The sequence below is a fragment of the Sander vitreus genome, chromosome 14 (assembly GCF_031162955.1).
Source record: "Sander vitreus isolate 19-12246 chromosome 14, sanVit1, whole genome shotgun sequence".
NCBI lineage: Eukaryota > Metazoa > Chordata > Actinopteri > Perciformes > Percidae > Sander > Sander vitreus.
The window spans coordinates 2,943,126-2,965,285 of record NC_135868.1 but is presented as its reverse complement, the minus strand read 5'-3'; the positions used below and the strand labels follow the sequence as shown (position 1 = coordinate 2,965,285).

Below are 22,160 nucleotides of genomic sequence, written 5' to 3'. Positions count from 1 at the left end.
CCGGCAGTGCCCGCCTTCCAATTCAACTGATGTCAAATCGGCCAAAATGAAGGCCGACGGCTCCTCCGACAGACAGCGGCACGGGACACACCGAACAGACCCGACGGCCGATTATCGGGTTGGTGTGTCACGACCTTTAAGTACCTAAAGGCATCTGTAGGTTTGACTACAAGCTTGGAAAAAGAGGGGAGGGGTGTTCAGTTGGTTTCAATCTGCAACCTCGCTGCAAGATACCACTAAATCCTACACACTGCTCCTTTAAGTTTGAGAAAATGTTCAAGAGAAACAGCAGGCAGGACATAAACACAAACTATATTTAACGTCTCCATCAACACGACAAAATCAACATATTTAAATCTGAGAACAGAACTATACAACAGAAGCAGTGAGAGACTTCTTTAGTGACAGAAAGCACAGAAAGACAGAAATAATGTTAAAGCTTCTCAATCTCTGCAAACGTGAATGTAAATGTGAAAGTATTTCTGTCAAATCCAAAGTCTAAGAGTCTAATTATATATATATATATATATATATATATATTGGAAGTATGCCTTGTGTGTTAATCTGTTGGCAATGAATAAAGAGTTGTAATACAAAACTCAACAGATTGTGGGATTGGATGTTTTGATTCAGTGTCATCGGACTCGTGGTGCAAAGTAAGTACAGCCTTAAACCTCCATTGTGTGATGTATTGAGTTGATTCTTAGCAAAAACGCCTTTGTTCTTTCACAAATATGTGCTCATTCATGTGTAATTACTTCCACCAACTAATCAAAGTATTCTCGTTAGAGTAGAATCTGACGTTCAGAATCATTCAGAATACATACGAGCGAGTCGCTGGAATGACGGCCGCCATGTAGCGCGTCCATCTTTAAAATACATCAGCCGAAGAGGGACATACCTCCGCCTTTTGCCCTCTTACACCTACTGGCACCGTGACGAATGCCAGGGGGAGATTACTCGCCAGGGAAGCGAAAAAGAGAACTAAAACGACAACGCGACAGGCAAAGCAACAAGACCAACGTTAACATTGGAGTGGCTAGAACAGCTGCGTGTAAACGATGGAGATACTGAGAGATCATTTTGGGTTCGGCCACCGTAGGAGGAAGGGCTAGAAAGTAATATTCAGCTGGTTGTTATATACAATTTCACCGCTAGGTGGGAGAAATTCTTACACAATGTAGCTTTAAGGTACTTCATACTGTACTTGTACATCTCAGTGGTACATATTGTACTTTTTACTGCATTATATTCATCTCACAGCTTTAATTGCTTTACAAATTCAGATTTGTTTTTGCTAAAATATGATGTTTTGTTATAAATTAAACTAGTTCAGCTTTGCAAATGTGGAGATTTGATGCTTTTCCTTTTAATAATGTTAATAAATATAATGTATTAGCAACACTTTTTTACTGATGGTTAGACAAAACAAACATTGTGAAGGTGTCACTTTGGACTCTGGGTAGAAGTATAAAGAAAGTGACCTGAAAAGAAAAAAAATGTCAAGTATTATATAAGGTATCTCACGCAGAGCCAGACAGTAGGTTTGCGGGCTGACACGGAGCACGAAAACACGGTCCAACCGGCGGATAAAACTACGTTTTCAAAGAAAGAGAAGAGTCTGGTTCCGTGGAAATGTATTTCTTCGCAGTGTTGGTCCTTTTGGGGACAGGACTGGCGGTAAACGGCGGTAAGTTGAGAGTTTTTCAACACGTTCGTGTGAGTCGGAGTCAAAAGTGAAAGTAAAAAAGACCAAGTTGTGACGTCTTTAAAATTCGTATTTCGTATCGTGTTTGGTAACGTTAATGTAGATGTAATCCATAGCCTCAGTACATCAAAACAAACAAAGGAGAAATGGATTTATTTCTGCGAGGTTGTTAGTTGTTAGTGTAACGTTAGGCTGATAACATGGCGTCAGTATGAAACGTTATTATTAATAATAATAATACTCTTTATTTATAGACCACTTTTCAAACTCCATATTACTAAGTACTGCACAAAACAACAAAACAAGCCAGTTATAAACAGTTTTTTTAATTTTTTTAAACAACAAATAAAAACTATTTGGTTCATAAAAAGCTGTACAGTGTTGGTAAAAACATGAGAAGGAGATCACTGACTCAGTTAAAGTTAACGTAAAGCTATACTGATTATGTTTACTGTCGTTAATCGGTGTGGACAAGAGTGTGTGTGTGTGTGTGTGTGTGTGTGTGTGTGTGTGTGTGTGTGTGTGTGTGTGTGTGTGTGTGTGTGTGTGTGTGTGTGTGTGTGTGTGTGTGTGTGTGTGTGTGTGAGTCTTGGGCTGGGTATCCAATTACATGGTCCCGAGTCGGTTACATTTTTGATTCAACATGAGCTAGGTTAGGGACATTTCAGTTACAATACCAATGTAATGGATACAAAAGAGATGTTAATGTTTAGATTAAGTGGTGAAGAAAACTCCCGCACACTGTCTAAATTGCAAAAATATATAAAGTTTAATAAGTAGGCAACTACCTACTATTAAGTATTACTATTATTTCTTCTTAACTTTTGACCTGCTTGTCCCCTTCCGACACACCTCGTCTCACGATGTAGATGTAAGTATTTTTTCTGTAATGTTTAGATTAAGAATTGACCCCCAACGTGTTTGTGGTGAAAAGACATATATTAAAAGATTTTTCTTCCAGTGTTTTCCTAGCTTTATGAAGGATTTAAGCGGGATTTATGCTAAAAGGGCTGGTGTATTGCTGAGATTTACTGTTGGAGTTCAGCAGCTTGATAGACGTTGGAATACACGATAACTTATACTGCTACTAATACTGCTACTACTACGATAACTAGTAATAGGTTTCGGTACCCAAACCCTAAGTGCAATGCAGTTGTCCATTTGGACATTTGTGTGTCAGAGCGTTTTGACCCATGCTGTGCCTAAATATTTGGATGGATAGGTCTCACTAAATCTACTGGTGCTTATCTTCCTCGTCTGATACATATCTGTCTGTCTTTCTACCCGTGTGACTCTCAGAGATTCATTCCCTCACTTACATCTACACGGCCCTATCCAAACCTGTCGGACTCCCGGGCATCCACGAGTTCACAGCCATGGGTCTGCTGAACAACCGGATGATCGACTACTTTGACAGCGACCACCAGAAGAAAGTTCCCAAACAGGACTGGATGAAAGAGCGACTGCCTGCAGATTACTGGGAGAAAGGCACCCAGTCCCGCCAGAGCAAGCAGCAGTGGTTCAAAGTCAACATCGACATCCTGAAGACACGAATGAGACAGAATGACACGGGTAAGATCCGTTCGGGAAACACTTTATACTGACGTTGATATCAACGGCTATAATAAATCTCCAGTAACAATAAAGCTGTTTTGTTACTTGGCCAGAAAGTGGTATTCCTGTTAGTCTGCGTAAAATCACACAGTTTTAATTGTAATTTTTTCTTTGCATTTTAAAGGTGCCCTGCCACACGTATTTCATGACTCTGTGGTAATGTCTGAAGTTCTACCGTGGACTCTGTAACATATTTTGTGGAAAAAATGCCTTGGTTACCTTGTTTCAAGCCATTCTAGCGTAGTAAAGAAAGCCTGCAGGAAGACTCAGCTCGGTTTGTGCCAGTTCTCATTAATATTCAACGAGCTAAGCTGCTTGACTCTGATTGGCTAACAGCTAGCCAATGAGAGCCTGGCTATCAGCATCTTTTACCCAGCGCAACTGGGCGAGGTCATGAATAGTAACATGTCAGACCAGCTTTTGTAATTGGCCTGATTTCTCTGCTTATTTCTTTTTAGTGGCTAGAGCTGACAGAGGAGCTAGCAGTTCATTTTCACATTCACCACATAACACAAACACATATGGACCTAACATATTTCAAAAAATGCAAGCAAAAACGGTTTTGTGTGGCAGGGCACCTTTAATGATTTGTTAACTAAGAAACAATATTGCTTTCACGAGAATCTGAAAGGGGTTATTATTGGGGAACTCGGTTGGTAACTGAGACGCAGTCATATTTCCAAATCTCCAGTTCGCTTTTTTGCACTGACATAGGCTACATCTACATTGCTGGGTGAAAGCAGAGCAGGGGGAATGAGAGGGGGGAACACCAGAGCAGGGGGAATGAGAGGGGGAATGAGAGGGGGGAACACCAGAGCAGGGGGAATGAGAGGGGGAACACCAGAGCAGGGGGAATGAGAGGGGGAACACCAGAGCAGGGGGAATGAGAGGGGGAACACCAGAGCAGGGGGAATGAGAGGGGGAAACACCAGAGCAGGGGGAATGAGAGGGGGAAACGTAGCAAAAAGATCCATCCATCCATCTTCATCCGCTTATCCGGGGTCGGGTCGCGGGGGTAGCAGCTCCAGCAGGGGACCCCAAACTTCCCTTTCCCGGGCCACATTAACCAGCTCCGACTGGGGGATCCCGAGGCGTTCCCAGGCCAGGTTAGAGATATAATCCCTCCACCTAGTCCTGGGTCTCCCCCGAGGCCTCCTCCCAGCTGGACGTCCCTCCACCTAGTCCTGGGTCTTCCCCGAGACCTCCTCCCAGCTGGACGTCACTCCACCTAGTCCTGGGTCTTCCCCGAGACCTCCTCCCAGCTGGACGTCACTCCACCTAGTCCTGGGTCTCCCCCGAGGCCTCCTCCCAGCTGGACGTCCCTCCACCTAGTCCTGGGTCTTCCCCAAGGCCTCCTCCCAGCTGGACGTCCCTCCACCTAGTCCTGGGTCTTCCCCGAGGCCTCCTCCGAGCTGGACGTGCCTGGAACACCTCCCTAGGGAGGCGCCCAGGGGGCATCCTTACCAGATGCCCGAACCACCTCAACTGGCTCCTTTCGACGCAGAGGAGCAGCGGCTCTACTCCGAGCTCCTCACGGATAACTGAGCTTCTCACCCTATCTCTAAGGGAGACGCCAGCTACCCTCCTGAGGAAACCCATTTCGGCCGCTTGTACCCTGGATCTTGTTCTTTCGGTCATGACCCAGCCTTCATGACCATAGGTGAGGGTAGGAACAAAAACTGCAAAAAGATATTTGTTTTTAAACCAAAATGTAGCAGTGTAAATGTAGCCTTAATGTTTTTTTTTTTATTCTTAATTTTGCGATTCTGGCCATGATTCTGGTATCACAGAAACTACATTAATGCTGCCGTTAGTCTGGGACTCGCCCCCGCCGCCCCTCGATGGAAGAAAGACACTTTCCACCGGGCTAATCAACTGTTCAGTCTGGTGTTAAGTTCTTTAATGTTTAACCAGGAAACCTAGAAACCCACCTCAACCTCTGTTATTATTTATGCGTTTCCTTGTTGTTAGACATTTGTTTCACTGTCCTGCGCTTCACTTTGCTTTCAGACCTCCATGTTCTCCAGTGGATGCACGGCTGCGAAGGCGTAATGAAGGACGGAGTGATGACATTCGTACGCGGCATGGACATGTACGGCTACGACGGAAATGACTTCCTGTCATTCGACAACCTCAACAGCGTCTGGGTCGCCCCAACTGAAGCGGCAATCATGACCAAGAGAAAGTGGGACAACATCCAGGTCCTAAAAGAATACACCAAAGGCTACCTGGAGAATGAGTGCATCGGTTGGTTGGGGAAGTTCGTCAGTTATGGACAAAAGCAGCTAGAAGAAGCCAGTATGTATTCATTTAATCTAGAGATAATAGAAGTAGCTTTAGTATTGGGAGGACTGCAGGTTATCAAAATATGACACATGAAACTAACTTTGAAATGATTTGTATTTACACAAAAACGTTTGTTGTTTAGACAACTGACAAAACTAATTACTTGCGTATTTTTAAGGGGGTGCAAGCCTGTGAGCTTTTCTTTAATTACAGTTTTAGGCTACATTTACACTTCTACCTTTTGGGTTTTTGATTCTTAGTTTGGACTGATGGCGACATAGAACTGTTACTGACAGTAACACGTGACCACAAGGTGCTAAAGGCGGCAGAAAAGGACTCTGTCTGACATTACTCTGTGGTTGAAAATCAGGGATGTATAAGTTGAAAATACAGAAAATACTATGGAGAAAGAACAACGGTAAAAAGTAAGAGCAGAGAACTGTTACTGAAAGGTATGTCAGCTAAGTAACCGATAAGACTGACTGACGTGTGTCTCTGATTGTGCTCGTCCAGACTAGGGCTGCACGATATTTTGTTTCATCGTCTACATCGCGATGTGCGCATGCGCGATAATCACATTGCAGGACAAGGGTTGGGACGGTTACCGCATTACCGCAGGTCTGAGCTCGTCACCGTCATCACCGCAAAAAACCATTGGCCTGCATATGTGTGCGTGTTGTGTCTAATGACATGGATTAATTGATAAGGATATGGATTGTGTCTTACATGGATTCAAGGTTTTCTAAACAAAACGTTATCATCAAAAGATGGAGCAAATCTGACCTTTCGCGAGTTGGGGAGCGCAATGTTCCATGACACATAATAACATTTCATTCGTGTTGACTATTAGGATATGCGAGAGTACCTGTGTAATGTCTTGTATCTGTATCGTTCTCAGCTGAGGTAGACACATTAACGTTACAGCTGCAGTGTTTACCATTGCACATTAGCCTAGCAGCTAGCGGAGTTTCCTTCTGTTTATAGCTTTTCCCGATAAAGCGGTGCGGTTGAATTTCAGCCTGCATGCACGTTTCGTAGCCTAAAACAGAGCGGCTTATATTGGTAGAAGAGCAACAAGTTAGCAAACTGCCGAGTCGCCCTCTCTGCTCTCTGTCTGCTCAGCTGCTAGACGGGCTGCACTCGGGCTGCAACACGTTGTAAGGTTTAAGCCGATGTTTTTTTGGGGAGTACGCCATTCACTTTACCGGCGGTATTGACAGACAGATTGTCATCCAGACAGATAAAACCACAGTGTCTTGAGAAGCTCTAGCTTGTTGTTTTATTGTTCACTTTTAACTCACTTTACATCAACTTTGCTAACTTTTTTTCCTCTCTCTTTTGCTCACAGCGGCACTCATACGCTACTCTCCGTTACCGCTCGCTCTCCTTGCGCGACCACACGGGCACTGGCGTCACTCACTCCGCCATTCTCGCTCTAACTTACGCTACACTCATAAGGGGGTTGCGGTATACCGTGATAATTCGGGAATTTCTTACGCAAAAAAGCCCTACGCAGGGGCGTTGCGATGTTGGCGCTAAAAGCGTTTTTTGCTGCTTGCTAAGGGAAGTGAGGCTCTCCGTGTGTAAAAGGGACACAGTGATGCACATGCTTTTCCATGGGTAGTGAAGCTACAGTGGTCCGTGTTTTATGTTCGCTGTAAAGACAAACTAAATCAACTGATTAACGTAACGTCATCACGTTATTCCCCTGGCCATTTTTCCCCGAAGAAAGCTGCTACCAGCCAGGCTAAAGCTAACATAGTTAGCCTGAAGAGACAAGGCGTTTGTCCCAACTAAAGTTACGGTTCGAACCGCGACACTGGAAACATAACACTAATCTACAACAGGAAACTCAATGCAAATTTTACAGAATGTATAGCACCCGATACAGACAAAATGTCATTTTTCCATACCGAGTTGATTGATATTGAGGCATTTTCTAGGAATACTATAGGTGCTTGACACCTCATATAGGTGCTCATATGGGCGTAAACTTATTTCCTTCCTTCCTTCCTTCACATGCGTCAGATGAGTCAGAGCAGGAGCTGGTCTCGCTCCCCCCCTTCTCTCAGTCAGCCTGCTGGCCGTTGGTCTGTTCTTCCAGACAGAGGGCCCTATTTTAACGATCTGAAAGCGTAAGTATCAAAGCGCCAAGTAGCTTTGTGGGTGGATCTCGGGCGCTGTTGCTATTATACCGGCGGGATAAATGACTTTGCGCCACTTTAACCATGGGCAGATGTGTTTCTGGTGCGAGTGTTTGGGGGAGAGAGCCCATGTTGCTGGCTGACAGGATGTACTCTGAGCCCAGCGTCTGTTGGATTGGGCTGCTAGTGGTTGAGTCCACTGGTACTGGGGTCCTCCAAGGTGTTGTTAGACGTTCTTAATCTTCTGGTCGTAGATCAGGTTCTGGTACCAGACCTTGGCACAGTTTGTCACCGGTCCTGTTAAGCTTTCTTGATTCTCTTTTCCACGGTCTGACTCAGCTTTACACTTACTTATTGCTTTAGCTACCGTAATAGCATCTGGATTAACACATGGAAAAACGTCTAGCCATTTAGTGAACATGTCAATATATATATATAATTATAACTTTTCTAACACAGTGTTTCCAAACGTCTCCGTTTTAGGGGCTCAGAAACGCCGAAGTAGTGGGGACGCACGGTACAGTACATTCACTAACAATCATGACCTTCAAATCCAGACAGAAAATTTGTTTGAAAAAAGGCACAAAGTTACAAAATGTAGGCTGTGTCACAGCAGTGTTTGATGTTGCTAGTTTTAGTATAACAATTACTTTTTGTGTTATATTTGTGTTTTAATTAAAAATGAAAACCCTTCAGATATGATCTCACTTTGCGGTTTGTTTGTTTGTTTCCAGTTCCAAAGGTGTACCTGTTTACAAGGAACGCCAAAGTTGAAGCAAACATCCTTTTGACGTGCCTGGCCACAGGTTTCTTACCAAAAGACATCACCCTGCACATGAAAAGGAACGGCAGTATTCTAACTGAAGCGGACGGAGTTGTGTCCTCCGGCGTTCGACCCAATGGTGACGACACCTTCCAGAGACGAGACAGCGTGGAGATTTTACGGAGTGACTTGTCTACCTACACCTGTGAAGTGATCCATCAGGCATCCAACGTACATGTTGAGGAGGTGTGGGGTAAGAAACTTTATTATTTTTGTCATTTGTCACATTTTGTTTTTTGCGGTGTTTACGTGTTTATTGCAGGAAGTTGCCAGTAACGTGTCTCAAATGATTGAAAGTACTAGGAGATATTGAAGGATATTTGGAGCCGATACTGCTTTTGCTCCCTCAATTTACATCATAAAAATGTAAACCCTGCCACACTGGATTTTCTTTCGGAATCTGCTCTGCCATTTCTTTAATAATAATAAACAAAAACACAGATCAGTGTCACTTCTGCAATCACCTTACATTCATATGACCCAAATTATGTGTGCAATGTGCATCATGTGGATGGGTGCAGCGTCTCCAGCAACACAGAGCTGCCTGTGGACGCCTGTCTGTAAATAACGCCGGGAAAAAAACTATCGTGACGCAGCAGCCACGTATCGGCCCGATATCGATACACGTAAAACGTAAATATCGGCCCGATAGATATCGGCCAGCCGATACAATCGGTCTATCACTAGAAAGTACCGTAGCGGCAAAGATTCCTCACCACAGAATCATTGGTGGGGCGATTGGAATCGTGATCGGGATCCTTCTCACAGTCGGAGTCGGGGCGGTGCTGTTAGTCTTGTATAAAAGAGGAATAATTGGTAGGTGCAATAAAGCTATTGTCCTCTTTAAACAACAACAACATACCAATGGAGTAGAGCTGTCAGTCTTCCTCTATAATACCATTCGAATATCATGTTATTTTTCATTTTTCAATCATAATATGTAATGTACTACACTACTCAGGTTTATGTTGTCAATGCCACTATCAGCATGTGGCTGTTGTTACACGTTCTGTCCACTAGAGGGACTTCCAACATCAGCCTGGTCTTGAAGGGGATCTACGTCACGGCGCATTGCATTTCTGGCGCACCGCTCTCTGTTTACATTTATTTTTCCACCACATTTTTTTTCATTTACTGCAATTCTAGAAATATAATGATCCGATAGTATTGAGTATTGCGATTTTCTTTTCCTTCTTTAACAAATAACAAAAGTTGAATAATAAACAGACAATATATCACATTTCTAAAAACGGATTGTTTTTAAAAAACGAGACAATTCTGTAATAATTGTTACAGGCATAATGTGAAATCGTTATCAGGTGCAAAAGTCTGTTATTATTTTGTGACGGACTTCACGAGGTGTTCAAAGGTCACAACTAACAGTCGTCCTGTCAATCATTATGTGGCAAAGGTGTTGTAAGAGCCAATTAGTGCCCTTGGTATAAATAGGAACCAATCTTTGGTTCCTCGGGTGCAACCCGGAAGCTTACATACAGTTTTTTGACCACACACACACCCCACAACACTACACAGGCATACATACAAGCAATGATTTGTCTGGAAACCCAACTAAGATCTCATGGAAATAAATGGAACCAAAGGTTTTAACTGCAAATATGACTTTCATTGATCAAAAAGGTAAAAAGTGCATCTATTACTCTCCCCGTGGAACAGTACATCGGGGGGCTTAAAGCTTGGGCTTAGCCTCTACAGGTGTTTTTTTTTATCCTTAATTCAGTGAACTGAAAGTTGACTGAGCTCAGTCTCTCAGGTCTCACACAGTGCTGTAAACAGTAAAACTCTGTCTGACCTGACCTGCAGTAATACATATATGTTCTTCTAAAATGTCATTAATAGCCAACATAACATACATGTTTTTACTGGAAGATTTCCTTCTGCGTATAGATAAGCTGACAGCATATTTCCTCTTTTTTTTCTCCTTTGCATTATTAATAAAGCATCCGAAGACCCATAAGATTGTTGTAGGCGGCAATTTGAGACTCAATGTTTAGCCGCCGAGAGGTACGGGAATAACTTGCCAGACGCGCTTAATGATGATGGATGACAGATGACACTTGGATGTTGTTGGATGTGTGTGCTCCCTGCAGGCCGCTGTACAACTAAACACACTTTGCTTTTCTTCGCAGAGTCACGTACATCTGGCAACAGCAGTTCAGATCAACCGCTTGATGCTGTTACTCCCTCCGGTAAGAGCTTTATTTAAAGATGAATGTTACTCCTGTGTGTTTTTGTGCTAATGATAAAAAGTCTTGTCAAACCGTGTGTGTGAGTGTGTGTGTGTGTGTGTGTGTGTGTGTGTGTGTGTGTGTGTGTGTGTGTGTGCGTGCTTGTTTTACTATATTCGTGGGGTCCAAAAACTGGGGAATACAGTATACTTGTGGGGTCTGCACAGCCTTGTGGGGCCCAAAATGCTGGACCCCACAAGGTTAAAGGTCTGTTTGAGGGTTAAGACTTGGTTTTAGGATTAGGGTTAGAATGAGGTTCTGGTTAGGGTGAGGGTAAGGGTTAAGGTTAGGCATTTAGTTGTGATGGGTAAGGTTAGGGTAAGGGGCTAGGGAATGCATTATGTCAATGACGGTGTCCCCGCAAAGATAGTGAAACAAACGTGTGTGTGTAGGTGTGTGTGTGTGTGTGTGTGTGTGTGTGTGTGTGTGTGTGTGTGGTTGTGTGTGTGTGTGTGTGTGTGTGCGTGTGTGTGTGTGTGGTTTGTGTGTGTAACGGCGGTAACAATGGCACAGTCGTGTACCAACCTGTCCCCCAGGGTGAGTGTTTTCCTCTCTTTTCCAGAAATCTGACAGCTGATGGCCAGTGCTTCTTTCAGACAGTCACCCAGCCTCTTGGCTTCCCGGATGCTTGCAGGGGATGGGCGCTACTTTAGGTCAACATAATGTAAAATGATGACATAGTGTTTGAGTTATATAAAATCTATGTTGTGAGAAAACTGACATTTACAGACATTTTGTATCTCATGTTGATCTTTGGATAACAAAGATCTTTTAGCTTCTTCTGCACAATACACACACACACACACACACTTTGCACACAGCGCATCACACAGCACACAGAGACACACGCACACACACACACACAGACACACACACACACACACACACACACACACGCACAGACACACAGTTTTTCACAGTTTTCGGACACTCACAGTTTCCCACACACAGACACACACAGACACTACACACACACACACACACACAGAGACACACAGACACTCACACACACACACAGACACACACACAGCACACGCATGGGCCACACTCGCACACACACACACACACACACACACACAGAGACACACACACACACACACGACACACAGACACACTCACACACACACACACACACACACACACACACACAGACACACACACACACACACACACACACACACACACACACACACACACACACACACACGGCACCTACACATAGACTACACACACACAGACACACAGACACACTCACACACACACACACACACACACACACACACAGACACACACACAGACACACTGACACACACACACAGACACCACACACACACTGACACACACACACAGAGACACACACAGACACACACACACACACACACACACAGACACACACACACAGACACACTACACACAGACGACACACACGACACACACACAGACGACACACACAGACACACAGACACACACACACACACACACACACACACAGAGACACACAGACACTCTCACACACACACAAACACACACACACACACACACACACAGAGACACACAGACACACTCACACACACACACACACACACACACACACACACACACACACACACACACACACACACACAGAGACACACACACACACACACACACACACACACACACACACACACACACACACACACACACACACACACCACATTGATGACTGGCTCACTAAGTCATGTCTGTATGGCGTTTACCAAACAAAACATAAAGGTCACATTCTAATTGTTCCTTAGGCAAGGCAGCTTTATTTGTATCACATTTCAGCAACAAGGCATTTCAAAGTGCTTTACATTAAAAAAAAAAGATATAAAAACAACTGATAAAATACGAGAATAAGAGTTACAGTGCAGTATAAGACATTTTTAAACATTAAAACATTGTTTTGTCATCATATCCACTATTGGTCCCTCTGGGCCGTGTGGTTTACTCTGCTTGCCACCCATCTTGGCGTAGGAGGAAGGGAGCATGATAATGTTAATGAATTCAAGTATCTAGGAGTCATATATGACTCCCCCCTAACATTCAAAAGTGTAAAAAAAGGTGGCAAATAATGTTAAATTCAAGTTGCAGAATATTAAACAACTTAGGCCATTTCTTGACACCAAAGCTGCCAAGTTGTTCTTATATACTATGATCTTTTCACATATTGAGTATTGTTTTAATAAAATAATAAATCATCTTTTAATAAAAAAGGACATTGTCATTTCACCATTGCGATATCTTAGAAAGACATACATTTCCAGTATGCTCGTTTGGTATATAAAGTGTTACATAATCTTAATTCTGGCATATTTACATGGTGTTTTTTATACAACAGTGTTCATAAATATGCATGGTCCCTATCAAATAAACCAATAAACTAAATAAAAAATAAAATAAACACCAGCACCATCGACCAGCTGCAGCTCTCTCTGCTGTTCTCCCTCTAATCTGAGAACAAAACTATACAACAGTGTGATACTATTGGAATACATGAATTATATTATATGGATTCAACAATGCACAAAGTGGCACATTGCAATGTCAGATGTTCTCCCAGTGTTTTCTCTTCGTTTGCCTCAAAGGAAGCAGTGAGAGACTTCTTTAGTGACCGCATGCACAGAAAGACAGAAATAATGTTAAAGCTTCTCAATCTCTGCAAATGTGAAAGTATTTCTGTCAAATCCAAAGTCTAAGAGTCTAATGTACGTATATTGGAAGTATGCCTTGTGTGTTAATCTGTTGGCAATGAATAAAGAGTTGTAATACAAAACTCAACAGATTGTGCGACTGGATGTTTTGATTCAGTGTCATCGGACTCGTGGTGCAAAGTAAGTACACATTTAAGGTACTTCATACTGTACTTGTACATCTCAGTGGTAAATATTGTACTTTTTACTGTATTATATTCATCTCACAGCTTTAGTTGCTTTACAAATTCAGATTTTTTTTGCTTTAAAAGCATACGAAAAGCTTTTAAATTATGTTAATATACATGTTTTGTTATAAATTAAACTACCCAACAGTTGTTGTTTTTTAGATTAGCTTTACAAATGTGAAGATATGATGCTTAAGTACAAGATCTAAATACTTCTTCCACCACTGATAATAATATGATGTACCTCCATCCAGTGCTTGCCGAGCTGCCCGTCTGACAACCTTCTGGAACGTAATCTGCCTAGCAACCTATTCTGAATTTTTGATTGGATGATTCGCGGCAGCGACAGCAAAGCAGGCCACGCGCACGTCCAGCTCGGCAGTTTATTATTTTTCTCCTTTTTATCAGAGGTTTCCCCGATTTTTAAAATCATGAGTCAACCAACAGCCTGGATATTTTTGTTTTTGTCATTCATATGGCTGAACTTAGAGCCAACTGGAGGTGGTAAGTTATACATTTGTGAAAATGTTACTAAGAAGAACGTTACAACCAACGGTTTAAAGACGTCAACGGCTAATGTTTTTAGCTAACCGACAAGGACGTATTTCCCTGCACTATCAAACAACTTGTTTACGTCGTTTGCTAACGTTAAATTACTTTCCATTACTACATATTACTTTACTGTCCCACGTTAGTTAAATATGACGGTTTAACTTTCTGTAACGTTATAAATAAAAACTTAAAGGTATAATGTGCAATGCTTTCCTCAAAAAACAATGTTACATTATAGACTTATACAAAAGTAGTCCCTCTCAATCATCACTTATGTCCCACTTGACGTGTGTGGTGGTGTCTGTATCTGCAGAGAGAGACCCTGCCGGATACGGAGAAAGCTCTGCGTGGAGCCTCCGCAGGACCATAAATATTTAGGCTTTATGCCTGGATTCTTTCTTTGGTTCTTATTTTGGACAGCGGGAATCCCAGTCGGGCATGTGAGCGGAGGAATAAACACCTCGGAACTGTTTATTTCCTCCGCTGAATATCACTCCGCGCTCTACTCATATAGCTGACCACTCGCCCAAAAAAGTAAGTAAAAAGTCCCTTGTTATCAGAGGACAGGCACTGGCGGGGACAGGGAGGGCGTGCGCCGGTCTTTATCCAATACATAAAACAGATATAGTTCTTTTTAAAATGATATTATTATAGTGTAACATTAACAGCCCTCTATATGTAATATGTGTTTTTTCAGACACCTTTCCACTGCACTAAAAATATATATATAGAAGAAAAATATTAGGCTCTATATGACTATAAGACTATATGTGGCCTAATATGACAATATAACATTATTGTTTTATTTTATTTTTTGTATTTATCTTTTAACATAATGTACATATATAACTAAAATATTAGGTTATATTGTTTGCTAGACTATTTTTAAGAGTGAAGTATCCTATTACAGACTTATTGCCTTACTGAATTGATTGCGAAGTAAACACACTGTTCTTGAACAAAACGCACCTCAAACACAACTGATACAATGAACAAGGAAGCTGCAGTCGTGGTGCGTTCACTGACATGCAGACATGTCCCGGGACCTCCCTAGATAGTTCTCAACGTCCCCCAATGTTGACCCTAAGTTACGCCCTTATTTGATTGGATAAAACAAAAAGTAAATATGTCACTTTTGGCTTTAGGGAAATTGAAATGGGCTTTTTGAGATGGGCTTTTTTATTTTTTTTAGTCAACAGTAAGTGAGTCCATCAGTGCCCCCTAACAATAGCCACACTGTATATGGCGTTTAGTGTGTGCAATGTATTGGAAGTTGTTAAAAAATGTTTTTAGTGGAGGTTTTAAAATGTAAAACAGTGTAAAGTACATGGAAGCAAAGTACAGAGGATTGCATTTATATTGTAGTTTTTGATTTTTAGTTTAGGTATGTGAGTGAATGAATATGATCCCATGCAGCGAAAAGTCAAACTTTGAAAAATGTAGCTGTGAAATGATTGCGACATACATATGTAATTAACGAGCAGCCCCTGAATGCATCACGCAAACAGTCGACGGAAGAAGCAGAAAGGAGCAGACAGTCGGTTTGCGGGCTGACACGGAGCACGAAAACACGGTCCAACCGGCGGATAAAACTACGTTTTCAAAGAAAGAGAAGAGTCTGGTTCCGTGGAAATGTATTTCTTCGCAGTGTTGGTCCTTTTGGGGACAGGACTGGCGGTAAACGGCGGTAAGTTGAGAGTTTTTCAACACGTTCGTGTGAGTCGGAGTCAAAAGTGAAAGTAAAAAAGACCAAGTTGTGACGTCTTTAAAATTCGTATTTCTGTTCATTATTTTAGTTTGATTTGTTGTTGAAATGGACGTTGAGTTGTTTTCATGTTTGGTAACGTTAATGTAGATGTAATCCATAGCCTCAGTACATCAAAACAAACAAAGGAGAAATGGATTTATTTCTGCGAGGTTGTTAGTTGTTAGTGTAACGTTAGGCTGATAACATGGCGTCAGTATGAAACGTTATTATTAATAATAATAATACTCTTTATTTATAGACCACTTTTCAAACTCCATATTACTAAGTACTGCACAAAACAACAAAACAAGCCAGTTATAAATTTTAAAAAGTTTTTTTTTTTTTTTTTTTAAACAACAAATAAAAACTATTTGGTTCATAAAAAGCTGTACAGTGTTGCGTTAATGCTGACAGCCCTACTTATAACCCTTGCCTTGTCATTATCAGTTCCCTCACATTGTCTTTGTATTTCAAATGGTGAAACATCTCAGTTTCCTAAAACTGTTTTGTCGAACTGGCCAGTCCAAAAACCTAAAAGATGTTTAATTGATTACCCGCCATAAGACAGAAAAGCAAGAGATCAACACACACTTTAGCCCCTGGGAGACAGACCTTCTTCACGGCAGACATGTTGACGTGTCATGGTAGGAGAAGCACAGGTGTATTTAACACCATTAACGATGGCTGCATTCCACTTAGGTGAGGCCCTGGTATTGTGCATGCTGACTCACTGACATAGCTCACTGGGAGTGTGTGTGTGTGTGCGTGTGTGTGCGTGTGTGTGTGTGTGCGTGTGTGTGTGTGTGTGTGCGTGTGTGTGTGTGTGTGTGTGTGTGCGTGTGTGTGCGTGTGTGTGCGTGTGTGTGTGTGTGTGTGTGTGTGTGTGTGTGTGTGTGTGAACAAGAAGCAACCCTCAGATATGTTTTATTCTAGTTTTGGTTTCCTCGTTCTTTCTCAGTTTCTGTGTAACTTGTGTTTGAAGTCGGTACAAAAAAAAATTGGATATTTTTGTTTCATTTGTACATAAATACACAACGTACTTTTAACACACCTTTGACATTTCAGTACGGTGATTTCTTGATACTTATTGACAGACGTATACACGCATCATTTTAATGTATCAGTGTGAGGCTTCACCACAGTTTTCTAACAAGCTGTGTTTCCACTGGAGGCAAAACAGGAAGTGGGACAGGAAGAGATATCTGTGCAGTAACTCACGCTTTACTTATGCTTAATGCACGTAGCCACCACACACACACACAAACACAAACACACATAGATAGATAGACAAACACAGACAGATTTATATATATATACACACACACACACACATAGATAGATAGACAAACACAGACAGATAGATATAGATATATATACACATATATATATATATATATATATATATATATATATATATATATATACATATATATTTACATACACACACACACGCACGTGCACACACAGAGCGACAGACAGGCACACAGACAGACAAACACAGACAGATATATATATATATATATATATATACACACACACACACACAGATAGACAAACACACACACACATGTTGGCGAGAGTTACGCGTTATTGCACGTAGCCACGACACAAAGCATCTTTTTAGATTTCAAGTCTTTTCTGTTTTACCACAGTTGTTGTGCATTGAGTTCTGTGTGTGTGACTACATGGAAGTACTGTGGCTAAAACAGATCGGGTCTGACAGAGAACTGAAAGGAGAATTTCGGTCGATTTCAACACGTAGCTCTGTTGTTTGTTGTCACGTAGTGCTGTCAGTAGCGAGAAAATCGTAAACAATCGGTGCTGCCTACACCGTGTTATCCTCCTGCTGGCGTTAGCACCCAGGAGACTGAAACAGGGCAAGTTTTAAACGTGCTTTTAGCCTCTTAACATGTTCGAGATGTCATTACAGGTGTCTACCCGTGTGAAGCGATTCCTTCCGAGTGAACACGGTGAATCTGACTACAGGAGATGTGACAGAAAAAGCATAAAAGTTGTGCTAATTCAGCTGTTTAGTTCCGGTGTACATACATACGGCATACGTATATTTTTTAAAAGTAAGTGCTGTAGTACAACTAGCAGGAGACAAGTTATAATTGCGGTAAGTTTGGAGACACTACCTTATTTAATCATTAAATTAATACATATTTTTGTTGTATCTCTTTTCGGTGTTTGTAGACGACTTTTATTTTTCACATCTACTGCAACGCAGACAATTGCAGAGGCACCGAAATCCATGTTGCTCTTTGGTCCGGTAGATACCAGTCGTTTAGGCACTGGTACCCAAACCCTAAGTGCAATGCAGTTGTCCATTTGGACATTTGTGTGTCAGAGCGTTTTGACCCATGCTGTGCCTAAATATTTGGATGGATAGGTCTCACTAAATCTGCTGGTGCTTATCTTCCTCGTCTGATACATATCTGTCTGTCTTTCTACCCGTGTGACTCTCAGAGATTCATTCCCTCACTTACATCTACACGGCCCTATCCAAACCTGTCGGACTCCCGGGCATCCACGAGTTCACAGCCATGGGAATGCTGAACAACCGGATGATCGACTACTTTGACAGCGACCACCAGAAGAAAGTTCCCAAACAGGACTGGATGAAAGAGCGACTGCCTGCAGATTACTGGGAGAAAGGCACCCAGTCCCGCCAGAGCAAGCAGCAGTGGTTCAAAGTCAACATCGACATCCTGAAGACACGAATGAGACAGAATGACACGGGTAAGATCCGTCCGGGACGCTCGAAATCGCAGTATGGACTAGTGCAATTGTGGTGGAACCTTTTCTTGTTTGCAGCAGGTGTAGGTTTTGGAAATTTGGAAAGTGAAACAAAATAAAGACAAAGACTAAACCAAGTTAGGTTTTGGTATTTTATTATAAACTTGCAGGAATGTAGGAGTAACATAACTTCACAAAAGGCACTGCAGCCCAGTGTGGAAAGTGTATTCAACGAATGAGAAAACAGCACACAGTTTATATGCATCTTCAGTGAGATAGAAAGACATTCCCCCTGCCTAAACATGACTCAGCATTTCTTACAATCAAACACAGGGCTCCAGACTAACTCTTTTCACTAGGAGCACAGTGGCTCCTGGTACTCGGGCCTGGTGCCCGATTTCTGGCATATGACTATTTTAGATATGATATGATTTAGATATGTGCTGGATTTAACCAATCATCGAACTTCCACCTACCAATGAAACGAGTTCTAGCCAATCAGATGCAAAGTAGGGCGGCTCTTTGCCGAAATGTGAGAGTGCAGTGCCGGTGTGGTCTCTAAAAACAAAAGTGTGGCTAAAAAAAATGGAGGCAAAGTTTATCAAACTTGGAGCATGTAGATACAGCTTTAGTTGAGAAAGTAGTTAAAACAAATGTCGCTGGGCATGAATAGAGGACAAGAGGAAAAGGGAGGAGACGGGAAGCCGTTTAGCACTTGTTCAAGGAAGACGCTGTACGACAGCAGCGGTAAGACGGTGCTGCTAGTCACAAAGCTTCGGTCCGTGCATCCTGTAATACGAGCTACCGTTGCGACTGTTCCTTTACTGACCGACCCACTCTGTCGTTCTCTGGGACATGTTTTCATGCTAATCAAATGTGTTTGTGTGTGTTAGGGCGGACTGCTGATTAGCTTACAACGCTAGTATTCGGTGCACAGGAAAAGTAAAAACAAATCGCTATTTATATCACTAAAAAGGCTCAAAATATCACCACACTTCCACGGTAGCATAATGAGGGGCCCTACATGTTAACTGAAGCATTGAGAACGTTGTAAGTGTACAGACAGTTTATTAAAAAGATAGTTTAGAAAGACAGTCGCGTTCTCGTATACAGGCGGCCGCCGTCTTGGGAGCTACTGTCTTTATAATCTATCCTTTTAATAAACTGTCTGTACACTTACAACGTTCTCAATGCTTCAGTTAACATTTAGGGACTCTCATTATGCTACCGTTGAAGTCTGGTGCTATTTGGAGCCTTTTTAGTGGTGTAGAAATAGAGATTTGTTTTTACTTTCCCTGTGCCCCGAATACTAGCGTTGTAAGCTAATCAGCGGTCCGCGCTAGCTTGTTTCAAGCTACAAACACATTCGATTAGCATGAAAGCATGTCCCAGAGAACGACAGAGTGGTTACACATCTGTTATTAACCCCTAGGTTCATTTTGTGCCGGAATTGTCCTTTTTAAGTTCCTCTTTAATGTTTAACCAGGAAACCTAGAAACCCACCTCAACCTCTGTTATTATTTATGCGTTTCCTTCCATTTGTTTCACTGTCCTGCGCTTCACTTTGCTTTCAGACATCCATGTTCTCCAGTGGATGCACGGCTGCGAAGGCGTAATGAAGGACGGAGTGATGACATTCACACGCGGCATGGACATGTACAGCTACGACGGAAATGACTTCCTCTCATTTGACGAAGTCAACAGCATCTGGGTCGCCCCAACTGACGCGGCAATCATGACCAAGAGAAAGTGGGACAACGTCCAGGTCCTAAAAGAATACACCAAAGGCTACCTGGAGAATGAGTGCATCGGTTGGTTGGGGAAGTTCGTCAGTTATGGACAAAAGCAGCTAGAAAAAGCCAGTATGTATTCATTTAATCTAGACATAATAGAAGTAGCTTTAGTATTGGGAGGACTGCAGGTTATCAAAATATGACACTAACAGCAGTGTTTCCAAAAGTCTCCGTTTTAGGGGCTCGGAAACGCCGGAGTAGTGGGGACACACAGTACAGTACATTCACTAACAATCATGACCTTCAAATCCAGACAGTTTTGTTTTTTGTTTGAAAAAAGGCGAAAAGTTACAAAATGTAGGCTGTGTCACAGCAGTGTTTGATGTTGCTAGTTTTAGTATAACAATTACTTTTTGTGTTATATTTGTGTTTTAATTAAAAATGAAAACCCTTCAGATATGATCTCACTTTGCGGTTTGTTTGTTTGTTTCCAGTTCCTCCGAAGGTGCACCTGTTTACAAGGAACACCAGAGTTGAAGCAAACATCCTTTTGACGTGCCTGGCCACAGGTTTCTTACCAAAAGACATCACCCTGTGCATGAAAAGGAACGGCCGTATTCTAACAAAAGCGGACGGAGTTGTGTCCTCCGGCGTTCGACCCAATGGTGACGACACCTTCCAGAGACGAGACAGCGTGGAGATTTTACGGAGTGACTTGTCTACCTACACATGTGAAGTGATCCATCAGGCATCCAACGTACATGTTGAGAAGGTGTGGGGTAAGAAACTTTATTTTATTGTTTTTTGTATACTCCTTTATTGATCCCCAGTGGGGGAATTAAAATGTAACACTCTGTTTGTTAGAACACACAACACACAGGCTTGAAATCCACGAACACACATGCTCAGGTTGTCACGTTTTCTTTTTGCGGTGTTTACATGTTTACTGCAGGAAGTTGCCAGTGACGTAACCTAACCCGCAAAGGTTCCTCACCACAGTTTAATTTGTCTTAAACTACAAGAAAGATTGATAAATGAAACCCAACAAACAGAAAAGATGTTGAAAGTGAACTGAATGAAATAACTAATCTAAATGTTTTCTGTGTTTTTAGATCATACACTTCACCCAGACAAGAATGGATCACCCATTGGAGAGGTGATTGGTGGCGTGCTCGTCCTCCTCGTGGTCATCGTGGTCGCGGTGCTGTTAGTCTTGTATAAAAAAGGCAAACTTGGTAGGTGCACTATAACTATCGTTCTCTTTCAACAACAACGTACCAGTGGAGTGGAATATATTTGTTACAAGTTGTTCTGTAAAAGAAAATACATGGATCATTTCATTCAAAAATTACAAAGTATTACATGTTACAGTCTTACAAAGTGGGTGGGTAAAGTCTTTATCAGGTGCAAAGGTCTGTTATTATTATTTTATGACGGACTTCACGAGGTGTTCAAAGGTCACAATGAACAGCCGTCCTGTCAATCATTTTATGGCAAAGGTGGGTTTTTTATCCTTAATTCAGTGAACTGAAAGTTGACTGAGCTCAGTCTCTCAGGTCTCACACAGTGCTGTAAACAGTAAAACTCTGTCTGACCTGACCTGCAGTAATACATATATGTTCTTCTAAAATGTCATTAATAGCCAACATAACATACATGTTTAAAC

General features: G+C 42.1%; 1 protein-coding gene across 1 annotated transcript; it reads left to right on the top strand.

Moving 5' to 3' along the window:
• Positions 1–1,515: 1,515 nt before the first annotated feature.
• LOC144528465 (uncharacterized) lies at positions 1,516–22,040 on the top strand. Its single transcript, XM_078267052.1, has 9 exons — positions 1,516–1,690; positions 3,008–3,280; positions 5,333–5,620; positions 8,487–8,768; positions 10,723–10,782; positions 18,492–18,764; positions 20,336–20,623; positions 20,989–21,273; positions 21,607–22,040. Exons 1-9 carry the CDS (start codon positions 1,636–1,638, stop codon positions 22,023–22,025), a joined length of 2,223 nt encoding a protein of 740 aa, XP_078123178.1. The 5' UTR covers positions 1,516–1,635; the 3' UTR covers positions 22,026–22,040.
• Positions 22,041–22,160: the final 120 nt, after the last annotated feature.